The 18,067-nt window shown below is 55.6% G+C and overlaps 5 protein-coding genes and 1 non-coding gene across 6 annotated transcripts, besides 1 other annotated feature; 4 read left to right on the forward strand and 2 right to left on the reverse strand.

Moving 5' to 3' along the window:
• Positions 1-272: 272 nt before the first annotated feature.
• CYME_CMT109C (similar to cyclin M2) lies at positions 273-2,600 on the forward strand (the record flags this gene model as incomplete). Its single annotated transcript, XM_005539102.1, has 1 exon — positions 273-2,600. The coding sequence occupies one exon, from the start codon at positions 273-275 to the stop codon at positions 2,598-2,600; it is 2,328 nt and encodes a 775-aa protein (XP_005539159.1).
• A 1,309-nt stretch (positions 2,601-3,909) lies between these two features.
• On the reverse strand, positions 3,910-5,193 carry CYME_CMT110C (sulfate adenylyltransferase; the record flags this gene model as incomplete). Its single annotated transcript, XM_005539103.1, has 1 exon — positions 3,910-5,193. One exon carries the CDS (start codon positions 5,191-5,193, stop codon positions 3,910-3,912), a length of 1,284 nt encoding a protein of 427 aa, XP_005539160.1.
• A 260-nt stretch (positions 5,194-5,453) lies between these two features.
• CYME_CMT111T lies at positions 5,454-6,843 on the forward strand. The gene has a single exon (XR_002461694.1). It is a non-coding gene; the product is annotated as a hypothetical transcript (transcript).
• Positions 6,004-8,109: a sequence feature (possible transcribed region).
• A 178-nt stretch (positions 8,110-8,287) lies between these two features.
• Positions 8,288-9,499, forward strand: CYME_CMT113C (probable phosphoribosyl diphosphate synthetase; ribose-phosphate pyrophosphokinase; the record flags this gene model as incomplete). The annotated part of the gene is made up of 1 exon (XM_005539104.1): positions 8,288-9,499. The coding sequence occupies one exon, from the start codon at positions 8,288-8,290 to the stop codon at positions 9,497-9,499; it is 1,212 nt and encodes a 403-aa protein (XP_005539161.1).
• Positions 9,500-12,290: 2,791 nt separating this feature from the next.
• Positions 12,291-13,175, forward strand: CYME_CMT114C (similar to ribonuclease PH; the record flags this gene model as incomplete). Its single annotated transcript, XM_005539105.1, has 1 exon — positions 12,291-13,175. One exon carries the CDS (start codon positions 12,291-12,293, stop codon positions 13,173-13,175), a length of 885 nt encoding a protein of 294 aa, XP_005539162.1.
• Positions 13,176-13,673: 498 nt separating this feature from the next.
• On the reverse strand, positions 13,674-17,273 carry CYME_CMT115C (similar to transcriptional coactivator p100; the record flags this gene model as incomplete). Its single annotated transcript, XM_005539106.1, has 1 exon — positions 13,674-17,273. The coding sequence occupies one exon, from the start codon at positions 17,271-17,273 to the stop codon at positions 13,674-13,676; it is 3,600 nt and encodes a 1,199-aa protein (XP_005539163.1).
• Between the last annotated feature and the right edge of the window lie 794 nt (positions 17,274-18,067).

Consider the following 18,067-nt stretch of genomic DNA (forward strand, 5'->3'; position numbering starts at 1 on the left):
TGACCTTCAAGTTGAACGCTCCTGCGGGTACTCAGAATCGTATTCGTGTCATGTTCTTGGATACGCCTCAAGCGAGACGCTGAGAACGTTGCTCACGAGCAAGACTAGCGGAACGGAAGCGCTGCGCGCTGGCTAAGCACCAGCGCCGGGAACCTGCATCCGCTCCACCGTCGCGACGTGCACCACTGGTCTAGGTACCCGCGTTTTCATCTTCGACATCGTCTTTGTCTTTGTCAGCGAACATCGCTCCTCACCGCCAGATTCCATCAGTCATGGTAGAAGTATGGCGTGTCTTGTTCGCGATCGTCTGTGTTTGCTTCTCCGCTATGTTTGCCGGCCTGACACTGGGAATGCTCACTCTCGATCTCTTCGATTTACGCATAATCGCAGAGTCGGGAACGGTTCGTGAGCGCGAACAGGCGCGAAGAGTCATGAGCGTACGCAAGCACGGTAACTATTTGCTCTGCACGCTGCTTACCGGAAACACAGCTGCGAATGCGCTTTTCTCTATTCTGACCGCGGAGCTAACCAGCGGCCTTATCGGCTTCGTCATTTCCACACTAGCAATTCTCTTCTTCGCCGAAATCATTCCCCAGTCTATCTGCCACCGGTTCGGGCTACGCATCGGAGCGGCCATGGTCTGGCTGGTGAAAATCTTCATGATCGTGCTCACCCCGATTTCCTTTCCCACAAGCCGCATTCTTGACTATTTTCTCGGAACAGAGCCAATTACGCGTTACAATAAGCGCGCCCTCAAAGCGCTTCTCAGCATTCAAACTAGAGATAATGCGATCGCAGCTGCAGCTGAGACAGTGCAGGCCGAGCGACAGCGGAAGGCGCTCAAAACACGGCGACGCCGTCGTCGAAAGAAACGAGGTAGTGTTCAGAACTCACCGGTAACTTCCACTGGGGAGCATCCGCGAAGCTCGAACGAAACTGCTCCGGGACACGGCAAGTCGCTCAAGGATGCGATGAGACGCGCCTTTCGTAGCCGGTCGAGCAGCGAGCGTGCGTCTACGGAGAATCCCACTCCAGAAAGCGAAGCGGAGTCGGGCGCGCTGAGAGTCACCGGCACAGCGGATGCGATGTCGAGCAAGCTGGACGCATGGTCAACAGCGCCTGCAGACGCGCTCGTCGATGTCGAGCGGGGTGTTTCACCTTCACCGGCTGATGCGCGGATTATCGCCCGTCCTCCAGAGGCGAGCGTCATCGGTGGTCGGGACTCGGCCTCGATTGTTGCCGGTGCAATTGGTGCCACGTACGCGGCAGCAGCGTCCAAGGCAAGCACTGAGCAGATCACCATGGAGGAGGGCCTGATCCTGAGCGGTGCTCTGGAATTTGCTGCCAAAACAGTCGAGCAGATTATGACGCCGCTGAATAAGGTTTTCATGCTGAGTGGCAAGGATCGACTGGACTTTAAAACCATGGCCAGCATCTTCCAGTCGGGACACTCACGTATTCCAGTCTACCTTGGAAAGCGCTCCAATATAACGGGTGTCATATTCACGAAGGATCTCATTTTGATTGACCCAGACGATAATATACCGGTATCGGCGATCTTGCTGCTCTTTCGTCGCGAGTTGCGTCGAGTCGTTGCGGATGTGCATCTCAACGTGCTGTTGAACGAGTTCAAGACGGGTCGCGGGCATCTCGCGATCGTTCAGCGGAGCAGCTCCGACGAAGCCGTCGGCATCGTGACCCTCGAGGATGTGATCGAGGAGATCATTCAGTCAGAAATTGTAGATGAAACGGACGTGTATCGGGATAACGTGCGGGATGAAGTCGTTGTCCGCAAACGCCGCATCGACGCGGATTTGCTGCGGATGCTGGATTCCACGCCCCGGTACGAGACGCACTTGACGGCCGGTGAGGTGTCCATTATTGCCTCCTTCTTGGCGAACAACTTTGCACGAGAATTTGGGGAATCAAAAATGAGCTTTCATCAATTGGAACATCTTTTGGCGAATTGCACCATCGCTGAATACGACCGACCCGGAGCGCCTATCAACGGCTTGGCTGAGGACGAGCCCTCACACCGAGATGCCATCTCCGATACTGCTGGGGCTAGTGACGACGATGCTTCTATACGCAAAGCGCCTGAGGTCACCGTATGGGACCTGGACGGCACGCGCAGTGCTGGGAGCAGCCCTGCGTGGATGGCCAGTCGGGGTCTGGACTTTGCCGCCGCCACGGGACGATCCTCCGGACGCAGTTTCGGTAGCAAAGAGGAGCACCATACGCTCGCTGCTCGGCGTTCGATACCGCTGAGTGCTGCCTCTGCAGATGACTTGACAGAGCGATCGGCTGATTTCTACATCTACAAACGAGGTGTACCGTCGCATCACGCCACCCTGATCCTGTCGGGGCACGTGGAAATCATGTGGGATCGACGAAGGCGCATCTCTGAGACAGGGCCTTGGACGCTTCTCGCGCGAGAAGCTCTCGAAGATGAGCTCTACGTTGCAGATTTTACTGCGCGTGGGGTGGAGTTTCCGCTGCGCTTGTTGCGTATCCCTACCCGTCTCTATCGGCGATCGATACGGTTGTCGGCGGAAGAAGCCGCCTCGCCTCAGGCTGGTGTGAAAAGCAGCGCTTCCTGAGCAGCACCTGTCATGGCCCTCTGGTGTGCAGCGCATAGCTCTGGGCTGAACGCACGCTGCGCGCGTGTGAAGCACTGCAGATACTCGGACCGTGCAACCGCACTGAGCGACGCCAATGCTGCCTGGAAACGAATCTGGTATGAGTTCGTCCAGATGCTGCTGCACGATGATGCTCAACGTTCGATGAAGGATCCATGACCGGTACGATGCGTGGATTCGCTGCATCGGACATGAACTTTGTGGTTCTTGACGACCGCTTAGCGTCTGCTGGGGGATCATGGTCGACGCTCGCTGACGTTTACAAGAAAGACACGGGATCTGGATTCGCAAAAAGTCGCTGCGCAAGTGCACGCTGATGCTGATGTGGACAAGCGCGTTATCACAGGTGACAACGCCTCGGACATGTAGGGTCTCATTTTCCAAGCCGAGTGTACCCATACGGCAGCAACTTTGTGGACCGAAGCGCCGAAGGAATGTATAGCTTCTCAAAGAGAGCGTTTGTCACGACAGTTGCCCGCGTGCGGCGGATAGCCACGAAATCTACGATTCGTAAATACGTCAAGTTGGACCGCACAGAGCCCATGTAAACGCTTCAGATGCCACGGTGGCAAAGTCAGCTCCGCAGACACTCGGGCTCGAGCACGGTCTCGGAGCGCAATCCCTCTATTGTAGTATTGGCGCTTGGCGAAACGTACTGACTGCTGATCGAAAAGTGATGTCCTCTTTTCACGTCGCTTTCATTCTCGCGCTAATGACGACTGTGCAGTTCAACCGTCCATGCTTCCGAGTGAAATCCTGTGATCGCTCTTGCAACCGTTGCTGCCGTATGCAGCGACCATGCCCGAAAAACACCAAACTTCGGTCGTTTCACATGACCGCTCATAGGAGAGTACACCGATCCACTGCCACCGGTTCACAGAGCGAGACGCCTGTTCAAAGGCACGGTCCAAATGGCTCCAGGCAACCTTGGGGATGCCGGGGACGGGCTCCTTGCCTAGGTTGCTTCAGGCGTCGAATCGAATCCGGCATCCGGCATCCGATTCGATCCGACCGACCCGAAGCGTAGGTATTCGCTGGAATATCCTTGCAAAGTTGCTACCGTTTTTCGGCAGTCACACATAGACACACACACACACACACAGAGAAGTTTGAGGCACCTCTACGTGCCGGTGCATGACAGAATGAATCCACGTCGATGACGCGTCTCGCTGCGAGAGCGCCCTGCACACGATGGGCTCTCCGTACACCGCCCGCTACGACAGCGCGCTGCTGCAGTCCATGCGCCAGCACTGCTGCTCCGCCTTCTCCGCTAGAGATGCACGTGCTCGGGCGTCGCTGAATCATCGGCATCCTTGCGATAGTACTCGATGAGAACGCGAGCAACACACTCGCGCATGACACGACTATCGGGAATGCGTCCTGCTCGAAGCGTTTCGCGCATTTTTGTACCGCTAATACTAACCGGTGTCATTCCTGGGTGCTCCTCAACCAGGCCGACACGACCTAGCTCTTCAAAATACGCAGCATAACCCACGGGAATCGCTTCAATCGCCAGCTTGCCACCCAGGCTGCGGAAGATGCGCTGGGCCTCAAAATCATCCCAAATGGGGGTCTGATCATCGTACGGGGCATCGGCGTGTTTGCGTCCTACAATGAAATGCGTGAAACCCAGGTTCTGTCGATAGATTGCGTGCATGACGGCCTCGTTGGGTCCAGCGTAGAACATGCGCATGTCGAGGCCCACCAGATGCAGCTGCTCGTGCAACGACTGTCCAGCTCGCTTCCAGACGTCCTCGTTTTGGTCACCTTGGCCAAGCACGCGCTGCTCTACCAGATTGATGTACGTTTGCATGCGAACAGTCGCTGGTACATCGTCCGACTTGAGCTCGCCCACAAGCGGATTCAAAAACACGCCCGTGTATCGCTCGGGATGCGCGGAGAGCAACTGTTCCGCCCCGTGAACCAGCGCATATTCATGCGCGCGATGCAGTGGGTTGCGCGTCTGGAATGCTACTGTCTGCTCGAAGCCTCGATGTTGAATGAGCTCTCGGACCTGTAGTGGTCCTTTGATGTACGAGGCGAACGGGCGCGGGTCGGGTGCTGGTTCAAACATACACAGCGAGCCGCCGAGGCTGAAGCGCCGGCTGTCACCTGTCCACAGTCGAGCGCCCGGGTGATCTGTGCGTTCCGTTCTATAAACAATGCGTAAAAAACGTTGTAGATCGCGCTCATATATCGTTTCCACGGTCAAGACTCCTATAGCGACGCTGTTTTCGTCACGAAGGACGACCTCATCGCCGACTTTAATTCTGGCGGCATCCTCTGCGTCAACAGGTAGAAAGATGGGAATCGTCCAGGCGTAGGCTTCCCCGTGCCGCACGATGCACGCACGCTCGAGAACGCTCTCGTAGTCATCGACGTTCATCGGCCCGGTAAGAGGTGACAGGGTTCCGTCCGCTATGCGGTGAAGCGTCGTGCAGTCCGCGCTGCTAACCGCAACGGACGGGCGGCTCAAGAGTGCCTCCACCGGCAGCCGGTTCCCGTACCGGTTCACTGGCTCGGCCAGTCCACCGTGAACTGGAGCTGTAACCATTTGATCGTGCTTTTGATAGATGGAATAAAGCAGAGCTGGTCAAGAAACCAGCCAGCCTTACGAAGTGAGCACCAGGCGCCAATATTCGTTGAAGCCACTCCCGGTACCCGTTGCGGCAAAAATGGGACGCTGCCGTTACGCTCCGCTGCGATGTTCTCTCCGATGACAAAACGTTTCCATTGACCGTCGGTTGCAGACTCCGAGATCGGTACTGGCTTGTGGGAAAGTGTCCACTATGACGCACTCCACCTCCAGGTTCCATTAAGTGTACTTCCTTTCGCATGGACTCGTTGTATTATACCTTCTATGGTCGGCCGAGCGCATGCCTTGCCGCATCCGCATTAGCGCCTAGACCGTTGGGGCGGATGCATCCCGGAGACAGCACGGCTTTGCCGTACCACTGAGGGCGTCAAGTCCAGGTGCGCTGGACTCGACACGGGATCAGAGTACGTAAGCTTTCTAGGAGTCAGCCGTATATGCTCTGGAAGACTCAGTTCCGGAGAATGAGGTCAGGCAAGGAGACTAGAAACACTGACGTCAGGTTTCCACTATCCTTTTGGTAGAACGTCCACGAATTCGAGGTCGAGAGCAAAACGAGGCGATCCGACGATCTGACGCATTTCTTGTTCTGGTTGCGACATCGCTCCGAACGAGAATCCACAACGAGCGCTTCCACGGGCAGCTCTTCGTTCACCTGAATCGTTACGCCAAGAAGCTCTTCCATCAGTGCCTGCTTTTCTGGTCCACTTAGGTTACAGAAGAACTGGCTAAACGGGTACGACGACGGGTACGAGTGTGCCTCATGTAGCGTTCGGCACATGGAACCGCGTACGGTTTTAGTTTCTGCGGTTTGCCTTATATATATGGCGTCTGCATAAGGTATGTACCGACCGCAGGGGTGGCGTACCAGCGCTTCAAGATAATATGGCGAGCGTCTCGGCAAATCCCTGATCCTTCAGTCAGGCCAGATTGTATTTCCTGTCCCGAGTATCAGTTTTGTTATCGCATGAATATTTGTGCACAAAATCTCTAGAGGAATGCGGACCGGTTGCAGCCTTGCATCCGGAACCCCTGAACGACAAATTGCTCGTCGAGGTGCTTGTAACTGAGCAAAGCTGGCGAGCCTTCGTCCTGCAAAATGCTACAAAATTTTTCACGGCGCCCTGTATCTCTCAATATTACGGATGCGAAGAGCTGATCTATGGATTCGGAAGCACAGAAATGGCGTTTGGCAACAGAGAGGGCGCATTCCACTCGGGTGAACACGGAAGAGAATGCTTGCATGAGAGGCGGCTCACCGCGAATTACAGCTTCGTCGTCCTTGAGTCCTGGCGCTTGGTGGAAAGTGACGTTTCCTGTCAACGGGAAAGAGGCATATGGGATGGAGAAGCCAAGACGTGCTTCGACGAAGGAAGAGCTATTGGACGATCCCGTCCGTTTGGTGTGAGTTGTCGGCGACCCTACGATTGAATCGTCGATAACGCCGATGCTGTTGTAATTCCTGTTTGTCTGCGGTATGCGAAAAGCGGTTCGCTTCTCGCTGAGTACCCGTGTGCAGGTCTACACTATCTCCGGAATGAGGGCTGATCCAGTGAGAGGAGCGCCATTGTTTCTTTGCATAAACGTTTGCGTCTCAAGACGTAATCGATTCTGTGATGCAAAACGCGCGACCGTCGCCTATAGAGGCGCCCTATTTTACTTGGCCCATTCGAGTCCCTTGTTCAGCGTTCGTTTCAACGGTACGAGCACGGCATATTGTGAGGCCTCCATGGTGGTGTTTCGTAGAAAACGTGCGCAGCAGTAGACACAGACGAGGAGGCAGCTGCTACGCCAGGGCAAGATACGTTCTCTTTGGGGTGCATAACGTTCAGGATACATGCTGCGAAATGTGTGACTCATCCGCCCGGTGACGGTAGAATTACTGACTCGTGTACGCACGGTCGTTTGCAGAGGTCATCAGCGACACACCCTGGCCTTCGTGAGACCCTTTTCAAATCCATACAATAGATTCTTTTTCTTGAATACCTGCGAACCAACGAACAGAAACTAAAAGCGCGTGCAGGGACAGGCGCTCCAAAATGCATCACACTCTCAAGATAACGGTACTCCGTTGACACTCTCTAACGCTGATCTCTGGTGCTGCGTTCACTCAATAGCGCTCTTCTCCTGTAATGCACTGGAGCGGCGCTGTAAAGTCTGGAACTGGGCAACGAGCCCTGTTGAATGTCTAGGACGTCTGGCCGTACAAACAGCATATCGCAATCTGGGTATCCTGGTCTGCATCCAACGACGAGTCGCAGAGGCGTGTTCATCGCGCCCTATACGATTCGTTGCAGACTGCGGTTCCGATGTGATTTCGGAAGCTACGCAGAACAAGCTTTTCTGGAAAGAAATTTCCCGACCTCATGTCACGGTTCATATACGTGCGTTCGCAAACATCTTGCAGTCCTCAGAAGAGATAGAAGACCATTATGCACGACCCGCGCTTGCGCAGGAGCGCGTCCTCGCCACTTGGTCCGGCACCGGCACTCAGACAGGCAGGTTATCGGAGAGCAGCTCCCGTTTGCTACGATTCTAGTCTAACGGTACTTGTCGAGCTTTGGTCAACAGACGAAACACCGCTTTTCGATTATGCACCGCTCCAGAGCTCATGTATAGCGTGATGGAACCCCGCATCGGGCACGTACGCACGTTTCACCGCTCGTCGTAGACAGCAGTGCCTCCCGCAACGTCACTCCGGGACGCTGCGCTCCTCGATCAGAACTTCGAGCTGATCACCATAACCGCCCCGGTCTCGCGCAAGCCTCACTCTTCTCGCATATTTCAAGTTCCATGAGTAAAGACATCTACTGGATTTTCGCCTCTCGACAACGACTACTTGCACAGCGGAAAAGCCAGGCGCTCACGAAAGCGCCTCACCAGCAGCTCACGGGACGTCGTGGTAGCCGACGGCATACCGCCCAGAGGCGCTGGACGAGTCGCGCGGCAGGTCGCCGTGCTGCACAGGCGCTGCGTCCAGGGTGTATCGACACTTGGTGCACCAGCCCTGGCTTTGGGAGCCCCCGAGGGCACTTTCGGTGCGTTCTGAACGATCATGACCGACTCAAACTTGTTTTCTCCTAAACCGAACCAAATAGTGAGCACCACGGAGGCCTCAGAACGCGCTGACTCGCTTGGCACGAGTGCAGAGTCCGGCGCGCTGCGCAGCGACAGCAGCACAAGCCCAGGAGGAGTGGGGCGACGCTCGCCACTGGACTTGTTATCCAGCGGACGCAACGGCTACCCGAGCACAGAACTCGAGCCGGTTCAGGATGAAGAACACCTTGGTGCAGCTCTGGATCAAGCGTTGAACTATGAATTACGTATCATGGCTGGGAACTCGAACCGCGAGCTCGCTGCTGCGATTGCCCGCAACCTAAAGATCGAGCTGATGGAAGCTGATGTTCGGCGCTTCTCCGACGGTGAGATCTATGTGTCGATCAAAGAGAACGTACGGGGTAAGGACGTTTTCGTCGTCCAAGGAACTTCGCCGCCGGTGAATGACAACATCATGGAGCTGCTCCTCATGATCGATACGTTGAAGCGAGCGTCGGCGAAGCGCATCACCGCTGTGATGCCTTACTTTGGCTACGGTCGTCAAGATCGAAAGTGTGCGCCTCGAGTTCCCATATCCGCTCGCTTGATGGCGGATCTTCTCGAAGTGAGCGGTGCGCATCGCGTGCTTGCATTCGAACTCCACGCTGGGCAGATCCAGGGCTTCTTCCGGATCCCTGTGGATCATATGTATGCAGTTCCGGTTTTTGTCAGCTACCTGCTGGAAAATAATTTTGACGGCCTCGTGGATCCTGTCATTGTCTCGCCGGATGCTGGCGGTATGGAGCGCGCTCGGGCGTTTGCCAAGCGCTTGAATGCGTCGCTCGCGATCATCGACAAGCGCCGGAGCGGGCCCAATGTCGCACACGTGATGCACATCATTGGTGAAGTCCACGAGCGTGATTGCATCATCATTGATGATATGGTGGACACCGCTGGGACGTTGACTGAGGCGGCCAAGGCTCTGAAAGACCACGGCGCGAAGAAAGTGCACGCGTACGCGGTTCACCCTGTATTGAGTGGTCCAGCGCTTGATCGCATTCGCGAGTCTGCGATCGACAAGGTCGTTGTTACGAACTCAATCATCGTAAGTGATGAACGGAAGCGGAAGAGTGGCAACAAGATCGTGCAGTTACCAGTGGATATACTGTTCAGTGACTGCATCAAGCGCATCCATCGGGAGCAAAGCGTATCCTCTTTATTTGATCAGTGAGGTTCAAGAGCAATGCGTTGCACTGCAGCGAATGCGGGAACAGCTCGGCACAAGGTACGCACCTGCATGTCCTCGGCGACTTGAGTGGCACTCGGAAACGATACCTGGCAGGCGGCGAGCGTGCTTTGTACTGTGCGGGTTCACGGCAAGATCATATGCAGGTGCACGCATATGAACACTCGAATGTTTTTTTGGTGGGATCTGTCTACCAGTGTGTTTATCATGCGCCAAAAACGGCTCATTTCTATGAAAGCGCGTGTCGATTCCGCGGTATCGTTGACGCGGTGTAACTTTCAAGAAAAATACCGCAGAAAGCATGACTATGCGGCACAAGCGTCCGTTACGCCCATGTCAGGATAAAATGAATGGGTCCACTCGATTGATTCGGGCTTGCATTCTGAAATCTGGGTCGCGTCCCACTGGCATCGATACCAGCCTTGGCGGGGGTTCTGCGATTGTTTCGTTATCCTCTCCCTCGTGTCCGACCTGAAAAACGCTGGTCACTCCTTCCCCTCTGTTTCCGTTGTCGACAGTATAAGGATGCTATCGGCAGCGCTCAAGCCCTGACTTTGATGCTTGCGGCTAATGTCAACGCTTTCCATGCATAGGCGATACTTGCAATCGATACCGCGCTTGCCAGTTCCGTCTTCTTTGTATGCAGCGTCGCTGTGCGCCCCTCGCACCAGTGACACGTGCCTGTGGTCAGATGCTGCCAACTGTTCACCACCACAGCTGCCACTCCGATCGCTGCCTCGTGACGCGTGAACGCTCGGTTCATCGCTCCCCACGTGGCCTTGACGGCAACAGGAGGCTCGCCTCGATCCCATCCTCGTTTGCCGACCCTGGGGTCGCGTTCTACGTTCACGGGCGCCTGCCGCGCGATGTTCTGTTCGAGAACGCTGCTCGCTACGCTTGAAAGCGCTCGCCGTTCCATTCGATAGAGGATTGGTGGAACGCGATATTGTCCATCACGAAACGAGTGCAGGAGGGAATATCCACGCTGGAGAGCAAGTCGAGTTCCTCAGGTCCATCTACGCCCGTTTCGTGCAAGACGCTGGCGTACGCTCCACTGGAAGCGATCGTTGCGATGGCTCGAGTGCGAGCCCAGCACCCGATTCTATGCAAACGGAAGAGACGGCATCCTGTGGAAGCGCACGCCCTGGGAGGTATTTTGCGTCAGTCATGTGCCGGCTCGGCGGCGGCGGCGGCCACAAAGCAGAGGCAGACCTGTCTTTCAATCGGAGTCGATGATTTGGACACCATCAAATCGGTACAACTTTGTGCATGAGCTTCTGTATGGTCGCCAAGGGACGACATGGAGTTTTTTATTTCGTCGTCGTCGTCGTCGTCGTCGTCAATCCAGCGGCGCGAGTTGCTGCACCCACGAGTTGTCGTGAAACAGACAATATCGAAAAAGAGACGCATGCGTGATAAGCGCGTCCAACATGTCAGGAGCGGAGTATCACGCAGGCTTGTGCATATGAACCTGATCATGGTATCGGTTGATTTTGGGAATCACTGATCGGAACGCGTCGCACACCATCGCGAGTCTCCGGGTACGTAACGAACGCCAGCGGCACAGCGTCAACGGGGGCACTTCGAAAAAGCAACCGGGCATCCTATCACGTACTATACATGCTTGGCCGTTTATTCCGGCAATCTGATTGTCGAGGCTGTACATCGAATGCATCTAGGAAAAATTCGCAAGACAGACGCTGAGCGAGCAATACAATATCCGATTTTAAGCTGATACAGGTGTTTTCTCTGAACGCCCCACACGTTGCGGCCGGCGACAGTCTCGCGCTTGTCGCTCTGAGGACTCGCGATGCACGAGCTCGCAGGAACGTGCACCAGTGAGGTTAGTGAGCAAGAAACAACCTCCTGTGATCCTTTCATAAGAGGACAAATGCAGACCTTGACAGGGCGGCCCAGATACATTCGGGACTCTTCAGATCATGGACGTGGCCTTTGTGCCAATGACGCGCCCGACGGCCGCTCCAGTTCATGCAGAATCGAGGAAGGTGGACCCCCACAGAGATGCCATCAGTGACACACAAAAGTTATCCCACGAACATGGAGAGTAAACACGTAGTCTCACTCACAGACCTCTCCCAGCATTTTTTGACAGGCCGTCTGCTATCGGCTGTAGCTTCTCTTTGTACACTTCGAGGCTGAGAGGCTACTTCACAAAGGTGGTTCGCGTCAGCACCACGTATCGTATGGAATTGATGGCGGCTACGAAGTCTCGGTTCACGAACTTCTTGTATTTATTGTATCTGCTTGAACTCACCAATGCAAGGATTGCTAGAACACGTGCCCTCCGTACCACACCAGTCTCGTCATCATCCCGTGGGGCAAACACCTCTTCCCGCCTATCCCGCCTCTTCTTCTTCTTCCTCCTCGCTCTATCAAAGACCAGAAGAGGATTTTGCTCTTTCGTTTCTCTCCGGCACCCGATGACACCGGGAACTCCAGGATTCCCAAGTTACATCTCCATAACTTTCTCTTAGATTATGTATTTCTTCAAACGGACGCATTTCGAAAGCATCTTCCATACACCGCGAAATCGCATGATGAGACACGCACCTGGTGATGGAACACCATTGGGATGAAATACTACAATCAGACTAATATGGACAATTTATGAAAGCATTTTGCCGCAGTCGCCGCCGGCACGTCCCACGCGAATCCCCGGGTTGACCTCGGGGGTCCATGGCAACAGCCTCCAAACGACAGCGAGCTTGCATGTCTCTTTTTCCGTAAGTTTCACACCAACCGCAGGCCGCTGATCATGGATTCCGTGCGTCCAGATGGCCGCTCTTCCGAAGCGTTCCGACCTCTCCGTGTGGCGCTCGGCGTACTCGAACGCGCTGACGGTTCGAGCTTGCTCTCTCTGGGCGAGACTCGAGTGCTCGTGAGCGTTTACGGCCCACTGCAAAGCGAGCTATCGACTAGATCGGGCGGTGTCGCAGTGCAAACCCCCCGCGATGGCACTTGTCAGGTCACTTGGCTTGAACCGGAACCTACGCTCAGCGACATACTGACCACAACACGTGAAGCGCACCGAGGCGGCGTCCAGGGCGCACCGTACCCTGTCCTGCCTCTGTCTGCAGAGCAGGCTGCAGTGCGATCTCGAGCGACGGGCTTACGAAGACATCCTGCCACGGAGACGCTGCTGGAGCGGCTCTTTTCGTCCGTGATCATCCTAATGGAGTACGCGTCCAGTTGTATCCATGTCATCGTTCAGGTGTTGCACCATGACGGTGGAACGTTGGCCGCGGCTGTCATTGCTGCGAGTTTGGCGCTCATGGATGCGGGCGTATCGCTGCGAGGCTTCCTGGTTGCGGTGCCCATCCTGGCACGAAGCATCGATCACGAGCAGGCAGACGTAAGCTGGCTGGTAGACCCGACGCTGGCGGAGCTGCGTCAGCAAAGTTTGGGTTCCAGTCTATGGGTTGTGGATCAAACCGGAAACATATGCTATTGCCGGCTCGAGGCCCCGTTTGCCCTGGAAACTAGCGCACCAGCATCACTGTCGGATATTAACGCCAGCATGCACTTGGAGTGGCACCAAGACGCATACCGGATCGCCGCTGGTGCAGCAGAGAAACTATGCAGCTGGCTTCGCTCGGTCATGGAGTCGCAGATCAAGGACGCGTTGCCGGAGATCCAGTAGGGCAGCGTCGTATAGCATACGCACCAGTTGCTTCCGGAAATTCTGTCGGGGAGAGCGTCTTTTACCGTGTGTGCCGTTGAGGAGGATGCTTCCCCAGCATGCGCATCTGCGAAGAACCGTCTCTCCTGGGAGCGTACCTCCAGCGGTGCGAGTGACTGGCGCGCCTCGTCTGCTGGGTGACTTGTCATGCGGGTTGCGCATCTTCCGGAGCCGCATCGGACGCGTGAGGCTATTCTCGAACCGAGAGCCGGCCTTCGCACCTACTAGACACGCTGGTCCATCTACGTGTCAACGGTTACTTTGCAACGATACTGCTGATGGTTCCCAGGAACCCCTGCAAATGTATCCCAGGAGGTAACAGCTTCTATAGAACCTCGGAGGCCTATTATCCTTTGATTCGCCAATCGCTGAACGCTTCACAAACCCGCGTGATGGTCGTTTCAGTGCTCATTCAAACTCGTAATCGGCTACGCGGAAGCTCATCATCAGGGCAGAGTTTCACAGACCGAACTCTTCATCAAGAGCTGCAAATCGCAAGGCATCTGAGTATTGCCAGATACCGCTTCTCTGGTGCCTAGCTTGCTGCTCTTCCGCTGCGAAACGATGCGCAGCGGGCCGTCTGGTACCTTCGTCCTGCGGGTGAAGACACCAAGCGAGTCCACGCTGAACGAGCAGCCCGGCAACCGAGGTACCAGCTTCGTCTATACTATGAAAGGATCGCGGCTCCTGTGTCGTTGGCCTGGACGCAACAAGCAGGTCGCCCAGCACAAGTCCTAACTCGGGCGCAATGCTTGGTGCGGGACCAGGGTCCTGTTTCGTCACCACCACATTTAGGGGGCGGTCCCATGTCAGTTCCCGTAACAAGGTACCGCTCTGCTCCCAGCACGGCTCGTCTGTATCAGGCACTGCAATGTCGTCAAACCTAAATGCAAACGTCTGTGCCGGGAGTTGCTCTAGAATGTGTACGTTCGCATCATGCGGAGGGAGCGTTCGCAAATGCGATGCATCAACCCAGAGCTCGCCGCCGCTGTCTATGAACCGTAAAAAAATCAAGTCGTGCTCACCTGGTGCAGTGTCCAGCACCCGAGCACGGTACCAGGGGCGTTCACCAGGGTACTGGGCCAATACCAGGTCGAATGGGTGCGGCATTGGCTTGTGCGCGGTCTCGGTAACGAGTTGTCTCGCAACCAGATCACAAAGCTCTTGAATGCGCGCTGCTTCAGCAGGATTTGCTTTTGGTGAGCGCAGAAAAAGCAAGCCGCCGGGAAGAATCTCCGTTACCGTTAGTGAACGCCAAACCACAGCTCTACCCGAGTGCTCTGCGCCCACCCGCGACAAGCCGATCTCCTTGCCCGCGTCTGCAGAGACCGATGGAGCGGAAACAGCCCAGAGGCCTCGACGAGTTCGCTGCGCTCTTTGTTGCGCGCTTTGCAGCTGTTGCCAGGTCGCCGCAGGAAGCGATGCTCGCTCGAGCAGCGTGGCTAGACCTGCCTGCACCAGATGCTCAGCCCAGTCCCCGGAAAAAACGACATTTTGCTCGGAAGGATCCGTTTGCGATAGGGAAGGCCCCAGAACATACAGCGTGCCGAGAAAAGTCCCATAGCGATCGACATCCAAGATACGGACCCGCACGTCGCGCTGAAGAACATGCCTCCGTGCCTCGTTGTATGCACGCCAGCTGCAGTCCTCTTCCGCGGACAAGCGCTGGCCCTCGGTTTCGATGGGCCGAGGAACCGCACAGCGAACACCAGCGAGCGCAAATGATACTAGCAGCGCATCCTTGTTGAGGAAGACTTTGAAGCGAGACCCACTTCGAACGTATTCAACGATGCCGATACGTTCGCTCGTATCCGACAACGATTGCTGGCTTCCGCAGAGGATTGGGAAGAGGTCGCGAGCTCGACGACTTGCTTCTCTGCGAGTGACGTCATGGATGCGCCGAGGCTGCGTCAGGATCGTAGCAGGAGTCGTTGACCCCCGAGGTACAGCGCTCTCTCCGGCACCAGACCTGTGAAGTGTAGAGCCGGTGGGCGCCCTCGAGCCGCCTCCCTGCTTTCGTTGCTGTTCTGGCGGTTGCTGCTTCCTCTTGCGCTCGATTTCGACAAAAGTGTTGACAGCTTGCTGACACGCTGCATCGCTTTGGTCGTTCGGGAGGGTCTTCAACTGAACCAGACCAGCTTCGAGTAGGGCAGCATTCAGCAAGCAGTCCGCCTGCCACAGGAGGACCTGCGGAACGCCCGTAGATGTCGATGAGGCGCTGCTTACCCTAGAAGGGCGCTGCGAAACAACTTGCACCCGAACGAGACCGGGGTGACCAATGAGACGCGTTCGTAGCCACTCGCGTGCAGTGAACCCTCCTTCGGTATCGAGCGGATATGCTCTGACGAACGCTAGCCCAACTTGCAATGCGCTTTGCAACGAACTCGTATGCAGCACCGGTTCCTGACTCGTATCTGTTGTCATCGATGTAGCAGACGCAGTCGTAGAGGTCGCCCTGGAACGTTGGTGCGACGGCAGCAATAATAGTGAATCACCGGAGAGCACTTGGATGACCTCAGCTTGCCAACGTGATCCGATTTCCGTCAAGTTAGGCGCCTCGAGTGGGCTCGCTGCTTTCGTTGTTGCGGGAGAAAACTTCCACCAGCCAAGCTCACGACGTCGAGCGTCTTCTTGAAGCGATTGCCAGCGCTTTGCATAGGCTGATACCAAGTCCATACCCCAGTCGCTCATCCAACCGAGACCGTTTCGGAGCAGGGCCTCTCCGAGCTGTGCATGCAGCGTATACGTCTCCTGTTGTTGTTGTTGTTGCTGCTGCTGCTGCTGCTGCTGCTCGTCATGTAATGAATCGACTCCCGAGCCAGAGACTCCGCGGACAGTCACGATCCAGTGACCCAGCGGCGTCTGCTCTTTCCCGTAGACAAGGATATCGCGCTGGAGCAGAAACCGCTCGGTAAGAAAACGGGCTTGAAGAGCGATTCGTCCAGCGGGAGAGTTCGGATCCTCTGGGGAGGCTTTTGCCCCTAAATCGGTGTTATTCGAATCTGCTCGAGTTTGGCCAGATGATACGGATGGGGTTGCAAGACCCGCGAGCCAGGCGAGGATGAGCGCATGCCGCTGCACCTGTCTGGAACTCTCTCGACTCGGTGCGGTTGCCGGCTCTGGAACCCGCAAAAGAACCACCGAACCACTAAGAACGCGTTCCACAACCGCCTTCAAATAAAAGGATCCGCCCATAGGTATATTCGCCTCCAACCAGGTCTTGACTTGGGTTACAGGCACAACAATGTGACGTTGAGGGTACTGCTTACTCCAGATGCCGCATTCGTGAGCTCTTGCAGCTACCTCATCCTGCTGAAGCGCTGGATAGACGTGCGCAGCAAACCACTGCGCTACCACGATATTCCTCTGACTGCAAAAAGCAGCGGTCTGGGAGCCCATCCCTACGTCACGCTGCTCCGGTGCCTGCGTTGCTGGTGCTGTCGTCGTCACCGTAGAGCTGCGTTCGCCTAAAGACGTCAAACCTTTTGGGCCAGTAGCGCTGGCGTGTGTACCCAATTGGTTTGGTGCAAGTCGTGCAAGCCCTGCTTTCAACAGCTGGCTCTGCAAAGACTCCTTCGGGTCTAGATGGACAAGTGCGTACTCCGAGTGCCCATCGGTGCCAACGATGGAGAAGGTGACGTGGCGACCAATGGTGCTTTTCCGGGACCATTCGCGGGCTTCAAACGCCCAGTCTTGCTCGATATCATCAGAAGCGGGGGATAAACCGTTCCCTTCGCACCCGTCCTTCGTCAGCAGAGCGTGACGATCACCTGCTTCCGTTGCCGGGGCAGGGACGGAACTCGACTCCGGTCGTTGAGCAGGACAGGCGCGTGGTGTTTGAATCCCAGCGAGTCGAACGCGTCGAGCAGCTGGCAGTTCCGTACGAGAGAGATCTGCTGATGTCGGTGTCCAGAGTACGAGTTCATCCGCCTCGAGTACCGTACCAACGATTGCTCGTAGCCAGACGGGCGACGAGCTCGCGTCTTTTTCCGCGGATATTTTCATGGTTCCAGTGACACTTTGACCAGCGTCTGTTGTCTTCGGGCTATCAAGTCGCATGTTCCAGGTGGCCGTAAACGTGTGTAGCACGGTCTTTCAAGACGCAAGGCGGTGAATCAAGTTGAAGCAACAGCGTTCGCAGCAGCTGCTTCTCACGATCAGAGACGATGGACGTCGTGAGTCGATGTTCCCAGAGACACTTGAAAGACGCTTCTTTGGAAGCAGCGTTTTCGCTGGGCTCGTAAGGAAAACGAAGTCGGGCTTTGAAGCGCACTGCAGCTCGTATATTCAGTTTGAAGCAACAACAGTAGCCGGCTGCTGTAACGAACCTCAAGGAGACTGTTGTCAAAGGCAGCGTTTCAGTTTCCTAGATGCAGAAATACAATCTAGTAAACCAGAAACTAAAATTTTTTGCAATAGAAACTTTTGCCTTAGCGGGAGATCGTCGCAGATCTGTTCAGGAACAACGTAAACAGACGATCTCAGAACCTGTTGGTCCGTCGTTCAGACTCCTCCGAAAATATACCTCACCCTCAACAAAAGATCGTCGCAAAGCGCTAGTGTAATTTTGAAAAGGTGAAATCACAACCCCTTGATCCCCGGTCTGAAGTTCTCCGAAAAGAAACTCGACTCTTTACGAAACCTCCAAATGAACGGATTCCGGATAGTTGCTGGGAGAACGGGGCAACGTGTCTGTGTTGTACCCGGCCGGCTGCCGTGCGAAACGAAAGTCACGGCCTCTGGTGCACGGTCGAGAGGACGTGTTGGATGCGTTTTACGTGCCTTTAGTAGACAAACAGGAGCCTCTGCGTCTCCGAAAGCAGCAAGCCTGTAAGGTTCAAGGCAAGTACATC

The sequence above is a fragment of the Cyanidioschyzon merolae genome, chromosome 20, assembly GCF_000091205.1.
Source record: "Cyanidioschyzon merolae strain 10D DNA, chromosome 20, complete genome".
Taxonomy (NCBI): Eukaryota; Rhodophyta; class Bangiophyceae; order Cyanidiales; family Cyanidiaceae; genus Cyanidioschyzon; species Cyanidioschyzon merolae.